This window comes from Pipistrellus hanaki, assembly GCF_964339955.1.
Source record: "Pipistrellus hanaki genome assembly, chromosome: X".
Classification (NCBI taxonomy): Eukaryota; Metazoa; Chordata; class Mammalia; order Chiroptera; family Vespertilionidae; genus Pipistrellus; species Pipistrellus hanaki.
This window is the reverse complement of record NC_140524.1, coordinates 84,477,022-84,502,724: the sequence shown is the minus strand read 5'-3', so window position 1 is coordinate 84,502,724 and position 25,703 is coordinate 84,477,022. Positions and strand designations below refer to the sequence as shown.

General features: G+C 36.3%; 1 protein-coding gene across 3 annotated transcripts in view; it reads right to left on the bottom strand.

Moving 5' to 3' along the window:
- The window catches only part of DMD (dystrophin), a 2,141,216-nt gene that overhangs the window by 1,412,660 nt on the left and 702,853 nt on the right, over window positions 1-25,703 (bottom strand). For all 3 annotated transcript variants that reach the window (XM_084869361.1, XM_084869360.1, XM_084869362.1), the window contains 3 exons: window positions 19,190-19,277; window positions 7,430-7,671; window positions 2,048-2,228 (listed from right to left, as the gene is read on the bottom strand). In XM_084869361.1, the coding sequence (XP_084725487.1) occupies window positions 2,048-2,228; window positions 7,430-7,671; window positions 19,190-19,277 (511 nt within the window). The remainder of the gene's footprint in view (window positions 1-2,047; window positions 2,229-7,429; window positions 7,672-19,189; window positions 19,278-25,703) is intronic.

Sequence of the window (25,703 nt, the reverse complement as noted above, 5' to 3'; positions counted from 1 at the left end):
TTAATATATAAAAATCTAGAAAGATGTAGAGAAAAGAAAATATGAGATATGCCAGGTAAATATTGAACAGAAGAGCTGAAGTTGCTGCATGGATACTAGATACAGGCTTAAAGCCAAACTACAACTCATGAGATAAAGTTAGTCATTGTAACATAACAAAAGGTTCCTTTCACTAGAGAGATAAGATGGTTCCCAATACTTATACACATAATAGAACAGTGTGGGGGTTCAGAATGAGCCTCACCAGGATGTGTCTTAGTGATATGCAGATTTTTTAGCTAAGGACAATTTTAGCTTTAGGCTCAAGTGAAAATTCTGCCCCTTCCTTTAACTACTTAAAAAAATTGAATCAGAGGCCTTGCCCATAATAAGACATTATCCTATATAATAAAATGCTAATATGCAAATCAACCAACAGCAGAACAGCCAGCAGCTATGACATGCTCAATGCACCAGCTTTCCCCTGGTGGTCAGTGTGCTCACACAGGGGGAGCACCACTCAACCAGAAGCCAGGTTCATCGCTGGCTAGTGGATCAGCGCTAAGCCATCAGTTGGACATCCCCTGAGGGTTCCTGGACTGCGAGACAGTGCTGTCTGGGCAGAGGGATACCCCCTCTCCGAGTGCACAAATTTCGTGCACCGGACCTCTAGTCTATAATAATAAAAGTGTATTATGCAAATCAACTGAACAGCCAAACAGAGGAATGACCATCTGGACGACCTTCCAGATGAAGCTTGGCCGAGGCAGCCGTGGCTGCGAATGCCTATTCTTGCACGAATTTCATGTATCAGGATTCTAGTCCTATATATAAAGCAAAATGGATTTAATGACAACCCATTGACAGGCTTCAAATAATTTTTATTTCCTTCAATTTTAAAATAAACATGTTTGATGGTAAATGTTGAAACCTGTAAAGGAGAAGTTATGCCTTTATAAAACAAACTAATGGCCTGGTGCATGAAAGTCATGCACGGGGTGGGGGGGCGTTCCTCAGCCCGCCTGCACCCTCTCCAATCTGGGACCTCTCAAAGGATGTCCTAATGCTGGTTTACAGGGATCGGGCCTAAACCAGCAGTCGGACATTCCTCTCACAATCCTGGACTGCTGGCTCCACCGCTCACCTGCCTGCCTGCCTGCCTGATTGTCCCAAACCACTCCGCTTGCTGGCCTGCTCAAACCCAAATCCCCCCAGCAGCCTGATCACCCCCAACTGCCCCCGTCCTGTTCCAGTCTGCTCACCCCCAACTCCCCCCGCCCTACTGGTCTGATCGCCCCTACCTTCTTCCCTCCCCACTGGCCTGCTCACCTACAACTGCCCACCTGCTGGCCTTCTCACTCCAAACTCTCCCTGCCCCCCCCTACTGTCCTGATCAGCTCCAACTGACCCCCACTGATGGCCTGCTCATCACCAAATGGCCCCCCTGTTAGTCTCTGCTTACCCCCAAGGGCCCCTGACATCCCATCCTGGCCTGATCACGCACCAGTGATCCAAGGTCACAGACTCTCCTTTTTTCTTTTTTTTTTTCAGTGCCTCCTTAAGTGGAGGCCAGGGCTGAATGAAAGAAAGTATCTAGAATTTATTTATCTTCTATAATTGAAACTTTGTAGCCCTGAGCAGAGGCCAGGCCCAGCCAGGGCAGGTGGGAAGCTTGGCTTCCTCCATTGCCTGGCCAGCCCAAGTTTCCTGCTTGCTCCAACTCTGTGGCCAGCGGCCATCTTGGTTGGGTTAATTTGCATACTTGCTCCTGATTAGCTGGTGGGATGGCTTATGGGCATAGTGGGAGTAATGGTTAATTTGCATGTTTCTCTTTTATTAGTGTAGATGCTTTATTTATTCCTCACAGTCACGAAATTATTATGGGGGAGGAGGAGAGAAATAAAAACATATATTTTCCAACAACAGTATTTAATTACTTGTTACTACAGGTTGGAAGGAAGGTGGTTCCTTTAATCAAAATTATTATTTCATGTTAGTTCATTTATTTTCTGTATTAACAACTAATTTGTAAAATATCTAGTTAGCCATGTTGAGTATTTTTACTTACTTTTCTGTAGCTCTTTTTCTCTGGCCTGCACATCAGCAAAGACTTGGTTAAAATGATTTGTAAAGGCCACAAAGTCTGCATCCAGGAACATTGGCCCTTGTCCTTTCTCTTTCAGGGCTATGCTTTGAATTTTTAATCGCTCTATTTGAGGCTGAAGAGCTGACAGCCTGTTGACTTCATCCTGTACCATAATTTAGAATATGAAAATAAATAACATTTTCCTGTGCAAGTATCACATTTTTGTAAAGAAAGGTGTTAAAAGGCACTTATCTAAGTGTAGCTTAACACCCTTATCAAAAAAAATGGTAAAAATCATCCATGATGACTTAGGCAAGCCTCTAGCTCAGGTCTTCAATTTAATACTACCTGGGCTCTCCGTTCAATAGATATTATCATATATAACTACCATTAAATTTCAAAATGAGTAGTAATTCATCTGAGCATTAATGGGTATTAATGTGTACAAGTGAAAAGCATTATGGATGACCTTATACTCTTTCCATAAATTAAACATGCATGTTCCTCTTATCTCAAAATTGTGTATCTTTGCTTCAAATTCTAAGTTCCTTTCGTGAACAAAATTTATTATTTCTTTAAATTAATTTGTGTAGATGATAACTTATAGATTCATTTGTGTAGAAGATAACTTATACATATCTACATGTATTTACATACATAATTGTATTAAATTATAAAGATATGCTTACATATCAATATTGCATCTTTTACAAATTGATGCAATATTAACATATATACATACATATTCAAATCTATAATTACCTATGTATCTTCTGTATGATCTCATTACTTCTCCTGAATAAACAGGCAGTTTTATTTAGGGTGACTGCTTTTCTCTTGTAGTCATGGCATAGTTATTAATACCAGCCCTTTCACTTTTAAGAGTACCCTGATATGAATGATAAAATCATATGGATAGTTGTGGTGTCCCATATAGTAGTCACTAGTCACATGTGACTACTGAGCGCCTGAACTCTGCTCAGTCTACATGAAGATGTGCTGTCATTGTAAGACATAATTTTGAAGACTTGGAATAAAATATACAAATACAAAGTCTTATAAACAGTTTTAAATACTATTAAATCATGAAATGATAATATTTGTTAAACACCAGGTTAAGTAATATACATTACTGAAATTCACTTACCTGTTTCTTTTTCCTTTTGAATGTTATGTCTAGAACATTTTAAATTACATATATGGCTCAAATTTATGACTTGCATTATATTTCCTTTGAAGAGTGTTATTGTTGATATAAATGTTTTCACACTTTTGTTTCTAGTGGAGTAGTAATCCATATGCATGATGCATATATAAATTAAACTCAAATTTTAAAATTCTTCTTAAAAGTATTATTATCATGGTTGTTTACTTATAATTAATTCCTATGCTACCTTTAGTAAAAAGCACTTCAGGATTTTTTACCATTTAAATTGTAAAAGACAGGATAATTAAAAATTAAAAACTGGATCAGAAACCAATTAGTCGGAGGGGAAAATTGAAAGGATTACAGTAATTATGAACTAAATATAACACTGAGCTTCCTGGATATCAACATGAAAAGTAAAATAAAACAAAAGTTGTTACTTACGTTTGCATTAGTAGTGTTTTAGAGAGAGTAACTTTTATGTTAGGTACAAATAAGACACATTTGTCAAACAGATTGTTTTATAGTAGCAAGACAAGCAAATAGGCAATATCACTGGTCCAGTTTCAGGAGATCTATATGTATAAAAGGCTAATATGCAAAGTGTCCCCTCAAGAGTTCAACTGGGAGACCAGGAGTTCGATCATTCGCTATGATGTGAGATGACCACCAGGGGTGTCACAGAATGAAGGAAGGCCCAGCCAGCAGCCAGCAACCAGGAAAGGAAGGCCTAGGCTGGAAGCCTGAAGGCCCCAATCAGCTCTGATTACTTGCCAGACCTAGGAATGCTACCTGTGCACAAATTTCTGTACTAGGCCTGTAGTATAAAGATAACTTTCAGAGGAATGTTAGTATGTATTTATAACAGTACTAGAGGCCCGGTACACAAATTCATGCACCAGTGGGGTCCCTTGGGCTAGCCTGCGTTTTTACGTCAAAACTGGCTCTGTAACATCCCCCAAGGGGTCCTGGATTACAAGAGGATGCAGGCCAGGCTGAGGGACTCCTTCGGTGCATAATTGGTGCCGGGGAGGGACACGGAAGGTTGGCCAGCCAGGGAAGGAACAGGGAAGGGCTCCAGGCATGTCCGGCTCATCTCACTTAGTCCCAATCAGCTGGATCCCAGCAGCAAGCTAACCTACCAGTCAGAGTGTGTGCCCCCTGGTGGTCAGTGCACGGCATAGCAACTGGTTGAAAATTCAACTGTCTTCCCCCTGGAGGCCAGTGTATCTCATAGTGAGCAGTTGAAAGGCCTTAGCATATCATTAGCATATTATGCTTTGATTGGTTGAACGGACAACCCGACAACTGGATACTTAGCATATTAAGCTTTTACTATATAGGATGTCTGGATTCAGGTAGGATGATCTCTAACAATGAAATTCTTTTGGTAGCTGAAGATGAGACACGTTTAGGTAAATGGGGAGCCTATCTCTCCTTTTCAAACATAAAACCTCTCAGTTAAAACCTAGAAGGTAGGTGCATATCCATGGAGGAAGAATACGACAGGAAGTAAAGGGTGGTATAGTATTATAGACATGCACTTGAACATGGCAGCACCGACATCTGCTGTGAATCATTTAAGAAACTGATTTACATTTGGCCAGATGGAAGACTGTCATTCTTCCTATTTAGGGGGCAATAGAAGGAGCCTATAGTACAGTAAAGTGTGTTCTGGAAGACAAAGAGGACTATGAAATGAACTAAACATTTGGGTAAATGTTCAGTTAAGGCCTTAAAGTTCTGAGAATAAATCATAGGAGAGATCATTTTTGACCTTAAGTAGATAACATCCAAAAGATGTTAACAAATTACTCATTTTTCCATAAAAGGAACTTGGTGTACTTGGTCCTCCAGAGTAAGGCATCCGCCTAGAATCTGTTTATCATTTAAAATTATATGTTTATCTGAGGAAATCCCCGCCCCCCCCCCCTCAGGAAAAGATCCATGGATTTCTTCCAGTTCCCAAAGGGCTTACTAACCGCTAACATATTAACCAGTTCTGGCAAGTATTAGATTTTGAGCTAAATCTACACTCTAACCTTAAAATAAATCCCCAAATAACAGAACACATTAATAAACAGGATGGAACAATTTATTTATCTATCATTTATCATAGCCAAAGAGTATAATTTTAACTGTTGTGTGAATCATATTGAGCTGATGCTACTAAATATCTTACCTAAGGTGATTCACCAAATTAATAGAAATCAATGGTACAGAGTGGATGAGTAAAGGGTGATGAAGAGTAATAGACTTGTGTCATTAGAAACTTTGTGGCTGAATTTAGAAAAAGAAATGATTTCACTTAGGATGACGTCCCTAACCTCCAGAGAATATGTAATATAAACAATCTCTAGTGATCCCCATTTGCTCAGATAAAGATCAAGGTCCTAACATGCCCTACAAGTCCTTGCTCTCTCTCCTCTGGTTTTTTGTTTTGTTTTGTTTTGTGGTTTTTTTTGTTTTGTTTTTTGCCTCCACTTTTATCTCATGCCCCTGCCCCTCCATGCCCAGCATTTACAGTGTCAGAATGCTATAAATCTTTCAGCTCTTGGTCCTTATTACTCCCTCCCACCATGTTCCTTCTGCCTGAAGCCTCTTGCCCAGCTATTCTTACTTAATTTTGACTCATCCTTAAAGCCTTTACTTAAATGTACTGGCCTCAAGGAAGCTGCCCTTGGTGGCTCTGTCTGGGTAAGGTTTTCCAAGTTAAACATTCTCTCAGAATTCTGTACCTTTATTTAAGGCACTAGAGGTCCAATGCAAGAATGCATGCACTGGTGGGGTCCCTCAACCAGGCTGCCCATCAGGGCCGTCTCGCCCAGTCTCTCCCCCCGGCCATGGGAGGTTGGCTGTAGGAGCACACTGGCTACTCGGGGGCAACTCCTGCATTGAGCGTCTGCCCCTGGTGGTCAGTGTGCATTATAATGACCAGTTGTTGGGTCGATCAGTCACTTAGGGTTTTATATATATAGAGAGAAAGATTTGGCCCAGTGCTAATTTTTACATCCATTTATTTATTCACTTATGTAATATCTCTTTCCCCTACTCCAGGTAAACACTAAACTTAAGCGACTACTACCTCAGTGGGTCCTGAAGGTAGAACCATGGCCCCAGCAGGACTGGAAGACAAGGTATCAAGCCAAAGAGGATTATTCTTGAGCCTCTAAATTCAATGGAATCTGTCTTGCTAGTTTTCAGACTTGCCGAGGACCTGCCAACTATTCCCTCTTCCTTATTTTTCCTCCGTTTGGAACGGTAATGTCTATCCTCTGCCTGCCTCACCATAGCATTATGGAAGCACATAAGTTTTCTGGTTTCACCGGTTCACAGGAAAATAATTTTGTCTCAGGGTGAATCATACCTTGAGTCTCACCCACATCTGATTTAAATGATATTTAAATGAGACTTTGGACCTTAGATGTCAGAGGTGGTGCTGGAATAAGTTCTGATGTTTGGACCTTTGGGTTTCCTATCAGGTTAGAGGTATAGCCTCCCAAATTTAAAAGTTGATGCTCTAACCCACATATGATTATATTTGGTAACAGTGCTTTTAGAGGGGCATTTAAATGAGGTCATAAGTGTGGTGTCCTTATCTAATAGGATTAGTGGCCTTATAAGAACAAGAGAAAAATAATTATCTCTCTCCATGCACATGCATTGAGGAAAGACCAAAAAAAAAAAAAAAGCAGTTGTCTGCAAGTCAAGAAGAGAGCTCTCACCAGCAGTGGACCTCTGCCACTTTTTTGGCACATGACCTGATTTTGTTTTGAGTACATGCTCTGTCATAAGAAAACCTCCAAATTATAGGACATGCATCATTGGATATATGTGGTTCAATACTCCAAAACTGCCTGACCATTTTAAAAACTGACAGAATCTATGAGTCATGTGCAACCATTCTAAAGACACTTTTTAAAAGATTCAGGCAGCTATGCATCACCTATTCAAACCAACTTTCTTTATATAATTTACAAAGCAATACCCACAATAAGTGTACTACCCAACTGGCACATCTGTCATTGAAAAAAAATAGATAAAATCTGAAAATAAAAGTGAATATATGCATTAAAATGATTTTTGCTTGCACTTTTATCTTTACTATTTTAAAATCATTAATAGGGAAGTTTTACTACTAAATAAATTTCTATTCTTCTGGAAATTGATAAGAAATTCCTATTTCTTATGCTCTACATAGGAGGAAAGAATCTTACCTTACAAATTTTTAATTGGCTTTTAATTACTGTGGGCTCTGAGATGGTGGTAGGTTGGGTTTTCAACCAGTTGTCAGCAGTAGTTGTCATGTGTTCCAATTGTTGTAGCTGATTATAGAAAGTGATGATGTTGTTCTGATAATCCAACCAGTTAAGTCTCTCACTCAACAATTGGCAGAACTCATTCCATCGGCTGTTCAGTTGTTCTGAGGCTTGTTTGATGCTGTCAGCATTGACACCCTCTAGAAAGAAAGATTTTTATAAGCTACCCAATGAAGCCACAGAATGAAGGACATTATCTGAAGATCAATGTGTCTCAAGTTTATAAAGTATACATCATCTGACTGACTTCAAACAAATCACTTATTTACTGATCAATAAGTGAAATTACTAAGGTGATTTCTGATTGAATGCAGATTATTAGATTGTATCTTATTAAAAAAAACAAAAAAACAAAAAAAAAACACATGAAATAGCCAAAACCAGTTTGGCTCAGTGGATAGAGCGTAGGCCTGCCGACTGAAATGTCCCAGGTTCGATTCCAGTCAAGGGCATGTCCCTTGGTTGTGGGCACATCCCCAGTAGGAGGAGTGCAGGAGGCAGCTGATCGATGTTTCTCTCTCATCGATGTTTCTAACTCTCTATCCCTCTCCCTTTCTCTCTATAAAAAAATCAATAAAATATATATATTTTTAAAAAGCCACAAATATGGCCAAAGTTCTCATGGGGAGTGGAAGATTGATTGTGGACAAGTAAACATTTGGATGTTTCCAAATAAATGCCAAATATCATGCATATCATTAAAATGTTCCTTCATAAACTAACTTACATTTTAATTTTAAAATCAGTTTGGAAATTAGTTGAAATGTTATTTGGCTTTCTTAAGGGAAAAGGTGAGTATTAAACATTAGTAATTTTGTTCTAGCTGGGTAGCTCAGGTGGTTAGAGCAACATCATGAAACGTCAATGTTGCAGGTTCAATCCCTAGTCAGGGCACATAAGAGAGTCAACCTATGAACACAGAAGTATGTGGAACAACAAATCAATGTTTCTGTTTCTCTCTCTCTCTCTCTCTCTCTCTCTCTCTCTCTCTCTCTCTCTCTCTCTCTCTCTCTCCTCTCTCTCTCTCTCACCAATAAATTTAAATAAGCACACAAAAATCAGTAATTTTGTTTCTGCTACAGAAAGCCAAAAATGAGTAGATTGTCTATATGGGTACAAAGAAGTAAAACAAGCACTAAGAAAAATAATATTTTAATATGAAAAAAGTTGTCATATTATTTACATATGTGGAAGTTGATCTGAAAGTTTGAAAATCATCTATAGCATTATCATAGCAGGGGGGAAAATGTGTCAGAGCAAAATTTTGAAAAAATAAACATACCATCACACTTAGCCTTTTGAGACCCTATTATGTGTTAGGAAATATACTGTATTTTAATATATATCATCTTATTTAAATTTCTTATAAGGTAATATATGATTAATGCCAATCCAATTATATATTATCCTACACATACTATGAAAGCGACATTATGCAATGCTACATATCAATTCACAAAATTTAGATGTTCTTACACACAAATACACATATATGTGTTTAGTAGTAATATCTTTAATAAATTTCATTATATAATGATAAATATTAAAACTATGTAGGCATCTCAAAAAGGATCATAAACTCACTATAACATTTTTCCTGTAGATTAAAATACCTAAGTGGTAAAGCGATTTAGTGAAGAGCAAGTTGTCTAGGAGAATCGACTTTAGGGATAGGCATTTACTTTACTTCATGGAGTAGTTAGTTGATAGGCAAGTAAGTTATTAGAAGACTATAGAAGATAGAAGACTATCTCTAGCAAACAAGGCCTATGGTTTTGCTAATTTTTAAGTGAGCTTCACTCTTTCTAAAGGCTAAAAAATATGAAATTAAATTCAACAACTATATTATTTTATCCTCTTTTACTTTCCTATGCTCTAATACTCTAATATTCACTTTGCTGTAATTGTTATGCTGCCAAACCACATCTCTCAACTCATTTGAAACACAACTCTTAATTTCACAATTTCAAAGTTTGAAACTACCAAAGATGACCCTGGAGAGAACAAACTTTGCAAATATTATTGGCAATGATCTTTTCCTCTTTCTTCAGATGATACATTTTCAAAGTAAAATGATTTTTAAAATAAAGTGTAAAAACATAATATATGTATGTCTCCATATATTCAGCTATAAGAGGCAGACCATGATTTATAGAAGCTAAATGTTCTTCTAATACCTTCCTATTAGTTAAATAAAAATTTGGTTTTAAAGCAAATCTGGATATGTTGTGTGATATATTGTTTGTGATTATTTGGTTTTTAGCAGTGACCAAAAATGGTATATTGGGGGAATGCCACAAAGTATCTGTAGTTATAAAAAGATGTTTATACCAAGTATAAAAGAATCCAAAACTCCAGTCACATAGGCACCCATTTTGAGGGGAAAATTTACAATAAAGAGCTAACATTATGGCTGGAAAATAAAATAATTTAAAAATACACAGGGATACATTTTAAATTATGTTAAATAATGAATCAAAAATATGCCACAAATATAATGATCACATGTTTGGAAGTATTTTCAGCATATGTTAAATGATAAGGGAATGCAGAGAGAAATATCTCCCTGTACCAGATAGAGATCAACCATTTAAAGACCTGCTAGCATTTGGAAAAATACAATCATTAGTTAATTTTCAGTATGTATAATATACATGTTAATTTCATCAGAAAAATATAAATCAAACTATAATGAATTGACAAACTGAAAAAAAAGAAAATATAATGAAGTACTAATAGCTTCTGGTGTATCTATTAAAATCCAGGAATAAAATGTAATGAGTCTTTATTGATTATTACCCCTAATGACCAGCTCAATATGTTGAGCCCCCTACAAAAATGTCCAGATGCTAAGCATCACTGTAAGAGGAATTAAAATAAATTAGAAAAGTGAATTTGTATAAATCCCACTATGATATGTACAATGCTCTCTACTTATTAGCTTGATTTTTATAATTACCTAAAGGTCATTAAAATACAATAATAGGTAAAAGAAGAATCTCCATATTAAGATAAATGGTGAAGGCAGGCAGAAGGGTATAGAAATTCACAATAAGGGCTCTGTTATTAGGTAGATCTGAGTTCAAATGTTAACTTCTTTACCAGATGGGTGAACTGGGTTCAGTTATTTAATCTCATTGGGTCTCAGATTTCTCATGCATGAAATCAATACATGTGAAGTAGTCACACAAAGTCTGGCATATACCAGTAAATATTAGTCAATCTTAATATATATATATATATATATATATATATATATATATATATATATATATATATATATATACACACACATACACATACACACACACACACACACACACACACACCAGGGTCTGTAAGATCCAAAATAACTGAAGGTTTGACTGATTGCCCAGGGGGCTGTGGATCAGGCCCCAAGAGAGGCCTGGAGAGAGAAGCAGGGTCTAATCCGTAACCTCCTTGGCAGCTGTTGATCAGCTCTTGCCTATCTCTTTCGCTCTGGGACTGGCCAGCAGCCTTGCCTCTCTTTCTTTCTGGCCTCCACTGGGGCTGCTGATCAGCCCCGTCTCTCTGATCAGGCCCTCTAATGGGCCCAGAGATGCTGACGGGCATAAAAATAGACAAATCAGGACCAAATCTGGGTTAACTGTGAAGAGGCAATGGCTGCCTGGGAGGCAGAGCTTTTGACTCTGATCAGCATAGAAACCAACCAATCAGAACCTAATCTGGGTGAATGGCGATGGCAGAACCTAGGGTGGTGGTGGGGGGGGGGGGAGGGTGAGGAGGGGTTTTAAGGGCAACAGCTGTTTGGTGTAAGGTGTAAGAAAGTGGCTCTGTTTTTTAATCACTGGTTTGGCAGTATAGTGCATATGGCTGGCTATCAGTCCAGACACAGGGATTATGTGTTTTTGTCTGCCAAGAATATCTCCTCCTGCTGCAAAAGGCTTTCTCTCCTCCCGCCCCATTTAATCAATCCTATCCTATATAATAAATGTATACTACTAAAAGGGTGATATGCTAATTATGCTGGGTCCACTGGCCATTTCCAGACATCTGACTTCCTTCCGGTCAAAGCCATGGTGGTGGGGGCTGAGGCAGAGGTTGTTAGGGATGCTCAGGCTGGCAGAGGAGGGCAGTTGGGGGCAATGAGGCAGGCAGAGGCAGTTAGGCATGATCAGGCTGGCAGGGGAGGGAAGTTGGGGGAGAAATAAGGCTGGGGGGGGCAGTTAGAGGTAACCAGGCCAGCACGGGAGGCAGTTAGGGGTGATCAGGCAGACAGACAGGTGAGCATTTAGGAGCCAGTGGTCCCAGATTGTGAAAGGGATGTTTGACTGCCAGGATTGGGCCTAAACTGGCAGTCATACATCCTCTGAGAATTCTCAGATTGGATAGGGTGCAGGCTGGGCTTAGGGGCCCCGTGCTCAAATTTTGTGCACCGGGACTCTAGTATGGTAATACGTAAACCCCTAATATGGAAATTAACCAAACCATAGGGTGACCAGTCGCTCTGACACGCCCTGACCACTAGAGGGTAGATGCTCAATGGAGTGTGCTCCCACAAGGGGAGTGCCGCTCAGCCAGAAGCCTGGCTTATGGCTGGCGAGTGTAGCAGCAGTGGCAGGAACCTCTCCTGCCTCTGTAGCAGCAGCTCTAAGGACCCCTTGGAGGATATTTGACTGCTGAGTTAGGCCTACCCCCACAGGGGACATGCCCCAAGGGGTCCCAGACTGCAAGACGGTATAGGCTAGGCTGAGGGACCCCCCACAGGCTTAGGGAGCCCCAGTGCACAAATTCTAGGCACTTTGTGTTCAGTGTGATATAAAGTTTATGTATAGATGAAACTGGTTTGGCTCAGTGGGTAGAGCTTCGGCCTGAAGACTGAAAGGTCTGGGGTTCGATTCTGGTAAAGGGCATGTACCTTGGTTGCAGGCACATCCCCAGTGGGGGGTGTTCAAGAGGCAGCTGATCGATGATTTTCTCTTATTGATGTTTCTAACTCTCTATTCCTCTCTCTTCCTCTCTGTAAAAAATCAATAAAATGTACATTAAAAAAGTTTATGTATAAAATGTAAAAGGAATTTATTAATAAGTAACAAATTCATAAGATTACTAGGGAATCTTGGGATATTTGGTCACACATCTATAACAATTTGAAATTAAATTATAAAGGACAGCTATGCCACAAATCAGAAACAAAAATTTCTAAATGGCACTGGCACAGATATGATGTGGACCCCATAGAATCAGCATCTTATTATGAAGGATTTGTGTTAATTCATGCGTTAATCTGCTTCCTGTGCAACTCGAGTATAAGTTTTCCTAAACTAAAAACCCTTCTAAGGAAAATGTCTTGCTTGGCAGTATCTGATAAAGTTCTCAGCTTAGAATAGGTATAGAAAAAATACACTGTACTTATCAACTCATCTAACACCAAATCAATAGCTTACTTCATATAAATAAAAACATTAGGGGAGCAATATCCACAGATGCTAAAAGACAAACACAAACACACACACACAGTCTCTCCTGCTTCAAGTTTGCTTTAAAAAACTTGGCTGAGAGAACAAAAGCATTCTCACATGTCACATTACTTAATAAGAATGTCTTAAACTAAAATTAAAAATGCTATTACTTCAGTTTAAGTCCCTTAAAACTTTTGTATAATAAATAAGGGTATTGTTTCAAATGCTTACAGATAAATTATTTTACTATTATGTACAATTCTTTTACATGTATTTCATAGAATTATGCTCCTTAACTGAAAATTTAAAGCTCTATGAAAATTTGTAAATGTAAATATCTGCAAAATTTTAAGTATCAATTATTGGAGCATATGTTTTTCTAATTCTTTGTTAGTTACTTAGGAATATAAACACTAACTCACCAGACATTATGAACTATACTTATAGAAACTATTTTGTAGCAGCACATTAAAATCTCAAAGATAATAGATCATAATCCATTCACATCTCATATTCTAAACAGCCCCTGAAATAGTCTATGAATAAATATATTGCACTCAGAGGAAATGGATCATTACTTGAAGTGCATCCATTAATTTTATTACTTGTGTACAGTGCATAACAGACTGTTAGAATAATTTTAATTGTGCACCACCTTCCATGCAAGTACTTCAGAACTTCCACTTAAAGTGAAGTATTTGTCATCAAGATTATTCATCATTAGCCATGGAGTCAGGGTAAAAGAATGCAAACCTTTGTTTTCAGAGATCTTGAATTAGAAGAATATTTGGAATAAAAACTTAAAATAAAGTTGCTAATAAATAATCATTGATTTTAATTGCATAGTAAGTGAAGGTCATTACAAGTTCATTTGCGACTCAATGTAACAGACAAAATATAATGGAAATTTATTCAGAGTTCCTGAAAATAAGATCTGAGTATTATGGGCTACATTCCAGAGGTTCTTTTGACCTCAGTAACTTTTATATAACTCCTACCTCATATACTTTTGAATAATGCCTTTTAAAAATTAATAAGTTTGGGATGGGGGATGGGAAGGACTAGAAGAGATCAACAAGGAAAAGGGGGAATTTATGCAATACTTTCAATAATAAAAATATTTAAATAATAAAATAATAAAAATTAATGTTTATGTAAAATTCACATCCTCAGTAAATACAACATATATTTGTTAATCTATCTCTTTTTACAATTTATCTATTTCTAAACATTATTGAATTATAAGGCAAATGTCAGATTCCAACACATTTGTTTTTATGACTAATTTTCTACAACAATGACTACTATAATGTCCTCCCTTTACATAAGCACAGAATCTCTTCCTTTGCAGATAAATGTGTCTATCAGTTAACAATATTTATAGAGTGTGAACTCCGTGTAGGCCATTATTGCATGAATCCCACAGAGAAACAGGAGATATAAAAGAAATTGCCCAGAACTGAAGAAAGAGTAATAGAAGAGGAAATGGATGCAACTGCAGAAAACTACTCATTCCTTTATGGAGGGGTGGAAGACTGCATATAGTATTACTTCCATGCACTGTTGATATACAGACCAGTTGCAGAATCTCTTCCCATTAAAATATATAATTGTCACTGAAAATCCTTAACAATAATGTGAAAAAAAGATAGTATTTGGCTTTGAGGTGATCCAAACTGACTATAATCACTAACCTTGCCCATCTGATAAGATTTTGTTATCAAACTCAAATGACATAATTCCTATAAAGTATTTAATAATCTATAAACAAAATTATGAAAAACATAGTTAAGTAATATTATACTAGAGGCTCAGTGCATGGAATTCATGCAAAGGAGGTGTGTGGCCCTTAGCCCAGCCTGCACCCTCTCCATTCTGGGACCCCGTTAGGGATGTCTGACTGCCCATTTGGGCCTAAATAGGCATTCGGACATCCTTTTCACAATCCAGGACTGTTGGCTCCCAACCACTCGCCTGCCTGATTGCCCCTAGCCGCTTCTGCCTAGTAGCTTGATCATCCCCTAACTGCTCCCCTTCTAGCCCAATTACCCCTAACTGCCCTCCCCTGCAGGCCTGAGCCACTCCCAAATGTTCTCCCCTGCAGGCCTGTCCCCTACAACTGCCCTACCCTGCAGGCCTGATCTCCCCCAACTGCTCTCCCTTGCAAGCCTGATTGCCCACAACTGCTCTCCCCTGCCTGCCATCTTGTAGAGGCCATCTTGTGTCCACCTTTAGGCATCCATATTTGACTACATGGGGGTGGCCATCTTGTGTGTTGGAGTGATGGTCAATTTGCATATTACCTCTTTATTAGATAGGATATCTGAAGAGCTCTTGACTGTGTGTTATCATTCTGTGCTATTTAATTATGAGCCTTAGCAGACTTAGTATTAGGTATCACCTTAAAAACTTGAATCTAACATTCAGGTGATGATGATTTTGAAATGTTCTTTTACAATAATTGCCAATGGTACTTAAATATTTCCTTGGTGTTATATCTTCATAATCTTAGTTAACACATAGAAAACTATAATTAAAAATTGAAAGTGAAGTGCAATTTAATATAGAAAACTCCTATCACTAACCCTATTTGATAATTATAGTTTCTCTGGAAATTATAGTTAAACCATTTTTTATAGCTAAAAGAAGGGGAAATTGAGTTATGCTTGTATATGTTTTAAAATGAATGTTTTTTAAGTATATTTTTATTGATTTCAGAGAGAGAGGGAGAGATAGAAACATCAAGGAAGGTAGAGAATCATTCATTGGCTGCCTCCTGCAGGCTCCATAATAGGGATTGAGCCTGCTACCCGGGCATGTGCTCTGACCAGGAATTGAAACGTGACCTTCTGGTTTATAGGTTGGAGCTCAACCACTGAGCCACACCCACTGGGCTAAAATAAATGATTTGGTAGAATTGTATTTGGTAATTTCAATATTAAGAAAGGAAAACAATTTATCTCAACCAGATGGATTTTTTGTTTGTTTGTTTGTTTTACTTTAACTAATAGGAGGCTATTATTTTATAAAAATAATTCAGAATAAATCTGAATAATTATTTTACAGAATTTTGTGTTTAAATAAATATAAAACTCAACCTTAAAAAAGGTCATATGTATCCTTTTCAAAAAATTGTTTCAGCTACAGGAAACATAATTATATTAATAGTTACCCAATCTAGTCTCACATTCTTATTAATGTTCTAGGAAGTGAACAATTTCTTGAGAATAAAGCTATTATACCAATCTGATAATAGTGACAATAGGCTCATAAAGATTATATCCGTGAAAAATTTATCTAAAATGAATACTCTGTCAAGCTGCTCCCCATACTTATCTATCAATTGATGTTGACATAGGAGCAGCAAATTAATGTTAGTTCAGATAACGTAGTTAAGAAATAGATAAATCAGTTTAAAATTATGCCAAAATTCTATGTCAAAACTCTGGAACTATGATTTTTTTTTAGTTTAACACTCTCTCTGTTAGCAGCATTATAGCCTCTCTTTAGATCTTTAAGATTACTTATACTCTTCTAAAAGAACTGGGGGATCCTTAAGAAAATTGTTCATATATAGGTTTGAAGTAGTATGCAAATAATTTATGCAATCTCATTTTTTTGAAGGTTCTGAATAAATTAATAAAAATATCTTACTGGATCTCTGCATATTTTTCAAATATAAATCACTGTACTGTAAAATTCACAAAATAGTTTAAAATGTGTGCTATATTGAATATTAACTGTATTTTAATATTCTACATATAATTCTTCGCATTTGATAAGGTGCAGCAAAGAGAAAATTATCCAAAAATTAATCATAACCTCTATGTGATTTTTCAAAATGAACATGTGTTTTTAAGACATACAACTGATTTTTAATAAAACTTTGCAACATCAAATGAAAGTTACTTTTGCATTGGCATCATGGTAACCTCTGCACCTTTAATAATCTTACAATCCCTCCCACCTGTTTCTCAGCACCTTTCTTAAATTCTTTCAAGAAATTGTCCTTGGAACTAAAGATTTTGTTTTCTACATTAGTTAAGTGATTCTAAAAATTTGTTCTTTCAGTAAATAATTAGAAATGATCAAAAGTTATCTGGAATCATGTCTGATGTACCATTTGGGATCAAGAGTTTCAAAATTATTGTAGATATTTTAGAAAGGTACTCTAATCTTACAGTAGAAAATTTAGTTTTCTATGTATGTATTTACACATATAAAATATAGTTTAGCCAAAATCAGTTTGGCTCAGTGGATAGAGCATCAGCCTGTGGACTAAAAGGTCCCGGGTTTGATTCCTGTCAAGGGCATGTACCTTGGTTGTGGGCACATCCCCAGTAGGGGTGTGCAAGAGGCAGCTGGTCGATGATTCTCTCTCATCGATGTTTCTAACTCTAACTCTCCATCCCTCTCTCTTCCTCTCTGTAAAAAATCAATACAATATATTTAAAAATAAAAATAAAATAGAGCTTATAAAATGGTTTCTTTACAATATAACAGGTATACTTATGCTATTCTTTATACATATTATATACTATATGTTAAGTGTTATCACTTTAAAACATACATAAAAGATATATATATATATATATATATATATATATATATATATATTTGTATTAGGTGAGTATTATAACATTGTACAATAATGATTTCCTTTGTCTTAATTGTAAAATAAGATATGTAATGTTAAAAGAAATAGATATTTATCAATAAAAGGACAAGAATATAAGTATCTTTTATGGTTATGTGTTTTATTATAATTCCATAGCCCAAACTTGAGAAATGAAATTCTAGGCTGGTAAATATGAGAGTTTTACTAAGCTAACTTGTGGGGAAGCCTGCTTTAGAGATACCTCATATCATATAATTTATTTAACATAAATTTGCCTCTGTCAAGGTTATCAGTTAAACCACTTGGCCAACAGGCACCTAAATGATAACCTTTTAATAGTTTACATTAAATTCTAACCCAATCCTTAACTGTCATTTTGATTGTTTTTGTTTTAACCAAATATAGTCTTGGGACTAATTAGGCAAAGAAAATGAATTGATTTCCTAGGAAGATCACTGAACGTTTTAATGCCAACATGGCAATTAAGGCAAACAATAACTCATACACAGAATTCATGCCCTAGAATGTAGGCAGGTTCTTGAAAATGCTGATAATGCATGACCAAAACACTTGTTGCATTTGGTTCTGATAGTTTTGTAAACATATCCTTTGAAAACTGAAAAAAAATATTATTTTAAAACCGAATTATTCCTGATTTTCATAAATTACTTATATCAGGAAATGAACCTAGTAACAGAACAATTTAAAAGCAGGCTGTTCACAATTTATGTCAATAACATGTTTGTGTGGACAGCTTTTGAAATACTAAGTGTTAGCAGATTAATTTTATCCCACTCTTAAAAAGAAAAACAAAGTTTCACCTCATTTGAAAAAATGTAAAATTAAAAAAATAAAATAAAAGTTCCCCTTAGGAGACATTTCTAAAATGACTGAAATAAAAAGGAAAGGAAACATAACAAATGTCAAATATATTATTAGCAAACAACTATGCTGATGAAACGTTCCACATAATGTAAGTCAGTATGGAAAAACATATTGCAAGAATGATTTAAAATCAGGTTACAATCACTTGACACACATTATGTGATGGCACATATTTTCCATTATTTCTTATGCCTTCTGTTCTTAAATTATTTGACAAATGCTAGCAGGATTTGCATTGACATTAATTTCTTTGTAACAGATTTATAAAATATTCTACCACATTCCATTTTCTTTCATTGGACTGAAAGTTGAATTTCCTCTACTAATTTCCTTATCATTAAGAAAAATAACAAAAAGCTCAAAAGCTTACTTTAGCCTGAAGACTTTGAGGGAAAGCAGGGATGGGGAAGTGGGGCGAGAGTAGCCCAATAATTTATATGCATATATTCCTAACCCATGAACACAGACAATAGTGTGGTGAAGGGTTGGGGGGAGGGGTGTGCGGTGTGTATGGGGGAGTGGTCATTGGGGGAAAATCATGGGGACATTTGTAATACTTTCAACAATAAAGATAAATTTATTTTAAAAGGTCAATTTAGTTTAAGTGTGCATTCAGGGAGTGCTTGTCTGGTATAATTCAGCTGATAAATATGAACCTATATATTTATCAAATCCCTAAGAAGATTATATAAATCAACTCTACGTAATTACCATTCACCATCTGTTCCACCAGGGCCTGAGCTGATCTGCTGGCATCTTGTAGTTTTCTGAACTTCTCGGCTTTTTCTCGTTCTATGGCCTGCAGCATGACAGCAAAGGTGAAGATTTCAGTACAAGGATTGTGTAGCTTACGCGCAGTAATTATAACTTCTATTTGCCCTTTCAAGCCTTAAGATATTTCACTCTGTCAGCTTATCATGTGAATCTAAAGATTTATTCTCCAGTTTCTTGGCACCAGAAGCATCAATATGGCAATGAAAGCACATGCCATTTTCACACTGAATTAGTATTATTCTTAATAAGATTTCTACTTGTAACCTGTTTACATAATAGTTTCTGAAGCATTGCTATGAAAGGCTGCAAAAAAGGGGGGGAAAGAACCAACAAAGGCAAATTATAACAATGAAAAGATAAAGTGTCAGATAAATAAAATGGGATTTGTCTTTTTAAAAAACATACACCACTGAAATTATTCCTCATAACAAAAGTATATATTCTGTAATAAAAATCAAATAGAAAATCCAGTGTGTATAACAAGCATGAAAACTAAACTAGCATAACTAATTTAGAAAAGCCACATTTATCTAAATACAAAACTGCAGTTTAATTTTTCCCTTTAAAAGGGTCAAAGTACTTCCATTTATAGGAAAAATAGATTCAGCTTCAAAAAGATTTCTAAATTTATTTGTTCATTTCTCCCAATCAGAGTTAACTTTTGAACAATGAAAATACATTGAAATTAACCAAAAAATAGCATTCAATATGTTGAGTTTAATAATGTCTCTACATAGACTTCAATTTTAAACCATGATTCAGCTACCTTACTATAGTTACTAAAAAGATAGGGCTATAACAATATATATGTTCTAAAACACAACTGCAGAAAAAGCAAGCTATAATATATTTAGCATGTAGTAAAAGCAATACTTCTATAATTAACAATATTATCCAAATATTTCACTTGAGTTTGTGGCCAGAGACTATCCTACATCATACTTCTTCAAATCTTTATTTAGATTGATAGGCATTTAAACATAATATTGGACTGTATATAGGTGGGAGAACATATAAAAGATATATGCACACTCTATATTTGCTCATAACTTTCTGCAAAGATGAAAATATTTCATATCTACACTGTCCAAGAGAGTAGCCACTACCCACGTGTGGATGTTGAGCATACACAACATGACAAGTGTGAGTGAATAAATTCATTGTAAATTTTTTTTTAATTTAAAAGCCACATGTGTCAAGTGTCACTTTTACAGTGCACATCTAGTGTCCTCCATTTGAAAATAAACAGATACATAGTCATAAAATTTAGATATAGGTAATATGGAAACATCAGGAATACTTTCAGGGAAACAGCAAATATTTCCAATATTTCAAAAGATTCTCCAATTTAAGGAATAGACACCAGACTGTTGGACCTCAGAGGGAAGGTAGGGGAGGGTGGGGATAAGGAGAGATCAACCAAAGGACTTGTGTGCATGCATATAAGTCTAACCAGTGGTCATGGACAACAGGGGTTGGGGGGATGCGTGGGGAGGGGTTTGGGATGGGAATAGGTGGAATGAGGACAAATATGTGATATCTTAATCAATAAAGAAATTTTAAAAAAAGAATAGACATAATTAAATATAGATTTTAAAAACTAATTTTTAAAGAATTTCTTGAACTAGGTTTATTGGATTCAAGGTCAAGATTGCGAAAAAACGAAAAGATCCAAGAGACAACATTATACATCCAATAAGAAAAATGTAATATTCAACAAATAAACTACATAAAAATTAGCAGAATAAATGACAAGTGAAATAAAACACTATAAAATGATAGTCTTTTTTTTAAGTACTTATAGCTTAGCTGGAAAATACTGGTATACGCTTTACAATGTGCTGTCAAGGGCAGCAAGTGAAAACTCCAATTCACCTCATTGGTGGGGAAATTCCAAAGGTAAAAGACTCATATTAATGTCCTGTATTCTACTTGAAATTTCAAAGCACGCAAATTGTGATGTTTGGAGATTATATGCACCCTGCATCCCATACCAATTAGCAGGTGAAACTTCTGGCTTATCTTGAAAGTCATTTTCACACAGAAATTGTTGACTTGTTTACACAAGCATGTGGATACCATTGAAGGTTCTAACTTGATATTTGAAATAACATGCCAATGAGAATGAAGTAGCCACAACAACTTATTAAAGGTAGGAACCTAGGCAAAGCTAGGGAATTCACATTTTCTCAATTCTCAGCTTTTGTCTTCTAAATCCTCTGTTCTTAGCAGCTTAGTGGCTCATGAGTTTCCCAACACTTTAAAATTTTTCTCCATGAAAGGTTAGTTGTATTTCTAAGGACTCTGAGTCCTTTAGGAAAAAAAAACAAAAACACATTCCATCTAAACATAATATTCACAACTATAGAGTTACAGCACAATTTGGGGTGTCCCATATTTGAACTATATCATAAAAAATAAGTAAATAAATAAAAAAGAAAAAAAGAATGCACTATAGCAAAACAGTAAGGACAATGATAAAAACTGCTACTCTTTCAGTTAAACAATTTTAGATCTATTCTTTCCTATTTGAGTGGCTTCTATTTTATCCATATGAGTTTCTTCACATGATATTATATAAAGAGTAGAATCAGAAAATGATGTCTTCATAAATGGTGAAAAGAAATTATTAATGGCCTTCTAAATGTCATGATAATAATTTCTTTATGCTAAGCATTTAATGGAATAATCAACCTGTACTACTAACAGAGAAACAAAATTATAATTGAATATATCAGGGTAATGTTTGAGCTCAAATATCGTGTTTGGTTAACCACATTATTTCAGTAATTCTAATGTAAATAATAACAATAACAATCACCACAACAAAGCAATAATCTATGAAGAAGAAAGTGAGATGACAGAGGTTTGTGGATATTTGAGAAGTTACATAACCATGATAAAAATGGACTTCCTTTTATACTGTCTACCAAATTACAATTCATGTATATTTTCCATATATACATCATAATAATTCTGTCAGGAACCAACATTATGATACCCTATTTCATATAAGAAAAAACTGAGCATCAATAAGATTGTCATGTATCCAAGATCTTAGATGTAGCAAGTTTTAGATATAATATTAGAACCTGACCATCTATGTATAAGTTTAGCTCTCTTTCAAACATACTCTGCTGCTTCTATTAGTATTTCAATAGAAATTAATAAAACAGATTTGAGCATATCTGACTACAACTCACTGCAAATGTGACCTAATAATTTGAATGTAATCAGGGATAATATTAAAAATATATAATAATTAATGCATCATGGCCACCAAATCAGAGAGAATGTTTGGTCACTTAGAATGGATACTGACAGTCTATAGGCTGATTGACAACTCTGTGTAGAGCTCAATTACTATCCCCCATTTGCATAAATGTACTATGCAAACTGAGTAAGGCAGATAATAAATATTGTGCATAAATAGAGAATAGGCCCAGTGAAGAAGCAGTTACTGCCCTCCACATAGATGCAAATGTTTGATAGCTGAGTTCTGTTGAGTAACATCACTTTAAAAACAGTGAAGAGTCAAAAAAATTTCATTTCAGACACAGCTATAGATGGTCTATTTCAAATGAGAAAATGTAGGAAAGCAAGAAAACATTCAAGAAGGTAATGAAAAGAAAAGCATTGGGGTCACGCTGTTCTCAGTTGGTTTGAATTCTGTCTTCACTGCTTACCACCTGTTTGGCATTCAGAACATGATTCTGCCTTTCTGAGCCTTAATATATTCTATGTAAAATAACAATAAAGATACCTGCTCTCCAGGAATTCTGAGGGGATTAGAGGAGGCTCTCCATATAATTTATTCCACAAATTCAGACAATTTTTATAGCAAATGGGAAGCAAGAGAAAATAGAGCTGTGACAAACAGAATGACATAAACTGAGAATTTCCAATACAAACTAGCACATGTGGTCATTCTATGAAAGGTGATTTCAATAATCTTCAAAACAAGGTTAGGAAAAACTGGTATGGGGTGAATTGGAGCACCCTGCTCACAGAAATGTGTGAGAAGTTTCCACATATAAAGTGTTGAAGTGTGAAAGGCCACAGCCAGCATGGCTTTCTGGTTCTAAGGCTTGGAGAAAGAGCTGACAAACAAATGATACACACAAAACAAGATTAATTTTGATTAATATGGGGGGAGGCCAGGGCAAACTTGACTAGGGCAGTCAAGTTCCACTGAGTCTCTTACCCAGCTGATTTTATTTACTAGAATACACAATTACCCTTAGGAATGCAGACAGACATATCAATGGTAATGTTTATAGTAAACAGTAAGATTATCAGGTTTTGGGGGTGTTTGCTTTAGGCCACTGAGTCAGCAGTAGGTCATAAAATAGAAATTCATCCTGTGAATTTCAAAGGAAAGTCCAGGGTCAGCCTTCTGCCAGACTTCTGACATTTATATTAATTACTGTTGATCTTGGTTTCCAGCATTGAAGAAGTTGATTAAAAAATATCACTGAAACTCCCTTTCTTCCTGGATCTGGACATACATGCATTTATTCTCAAATTAAATATATGAACTTCTGTTTTAAAATAGATTAGATTTAGCTCTAGACAGTGTGGGTCAGTGACTGGAGCATTGGCCCATGCATCCAAGGTCCACAGCTTACATTCTCTGTCAAGGGCATGTACCTGGGTTGCTGGTTCGAGCAGGGTGCGTGCTGGAAGCAACCAATTGATGTGCCTCTGTCTTTTTCCCTCTGTCACATCACTATCTTGCAGTGTCTCTCTCTCTCTCTCTCTCTCTCTCTCTCTCTCTCTCTCTCCCTCCCTCCCTCCCTCCCTCCCTCTCCCTCCCTCTCCCTCCCTCTCTCCATCCCTCCCTCTCTCTCTCTCCACTTCCTTTCTTTCTCTTCTTTCTATCTCCCCTCCCTTCCATTCTCCCTCTAAAAAAAAAATCAATGGAAAAAATACTCTCAAGTAAAGATTAACACCAACCAAAATTATATTAGATTTTAGTTCCTAATGCTTCTATCTTCTCTCATTTTCTCAAAGAAATATCTGTTAAAACTACAGAAAAAGTAAAATAAAAATTATACAACCATCAAAAGCTAATTCTGGAGAGAAATGTGGCTCTGGAAAAGGGATTGCAAAGCCCTTACTCCAAAGAAGCCTGTGCCACCAAGGAGAAAAATTGGCCTTCCACAGGTCTGTCTTCCAAAGAAAAAGCTGACCCCATTACAAAAGAGAAAAGAGGTCCCCTCACACCTATTCCCTTACACTGTTATTAATGTCACAATAGCCTCCATGCTACCACATTCATAGGCTGATTTCCAGGCCTCAGCATACTTCGACTCAGAGGGTACTTCTTAAAAATATTTCTTAATTTGGCTTCCTAGACTAGAAGTGCAGAGAGTTTTCCTCCTACCTCAAAAACTGTCTTTATTCCTTCTGCTATGCTGGTTCCTCCTTATCTCACTGACCTCTACATTTCGTGTCAGAGGGATTGATATGTATTTACATTTGTTCGGGTCAAAAACCTAGACTCCTTTCTGACTCATCTGTTTCTCACAAACACCACATTCAATCCATCAGAAAAGCCCATTGGTTCAAACCTCAAAACACAGCCAGAAAGTGATGATTACTGTGCTCACTACTACCATACAAGTCAAGACTTCCTCATCTCTCAGGGGCCTAGATGTTTCAAAGTACCCATGAAAGTGTGTTTCTAGTTTTATCTTAGCTCCATGATGATATATTCTCAACACAGCAGACAGGAAGTTAGACACAATAGTGGCCAGCTCAACTCTCCAATAACCTCCCTTCTCACTCTGCATAAAGGCCCAAGTTGTAACAATGGGTTCACCTGGTCTTAACCTCTGTAACCTCTCTGACCTCTTCTCCTGCTAGTGAGCAACTTGATTACTCAGCTCCAGCCACACTCTTGTTTTTCAGCAAGCTTTTACTCTTCCCTCTGGCTGAAATGCTCATACTTCCCATATTTAGATAATTAATCCTTCACTGCCTTTAGATTTTTATTTAAATGTCACTGTCTCAGTTAGGCTTCCTATATCCACTCTATTTATCTATGTACACACTTCCTAGCCTTCATTCCTTCTTTATTTTTGTCTTTGGCATTTATCAATAATATTATATATGTTTTATATATTAATCTTGCTTAATGCTTATCTTCCCCATTGGAATATAAACTGCATAAGGTCTAGGATCCTCATGTATTTCTTCACACTATCTCCAGTGTCTGGAACAATGTCTGGTACATAGTAGATGCATAATAAGGTAATATCTATTGTAGCATATGCCTCCATATACATTATTATATTCTTTCCCACCCCATCCACAATAAAAGTGCTCTGTGAAGTTGTGATATATGACAAGACTTGGCAGCTATACATACATACAATAACCTCAGAAACAGCTCATGGGGTTGGGTCCTGTAAACTCAGTAAAGCTGGATTAAATAACAGTCTTCTAG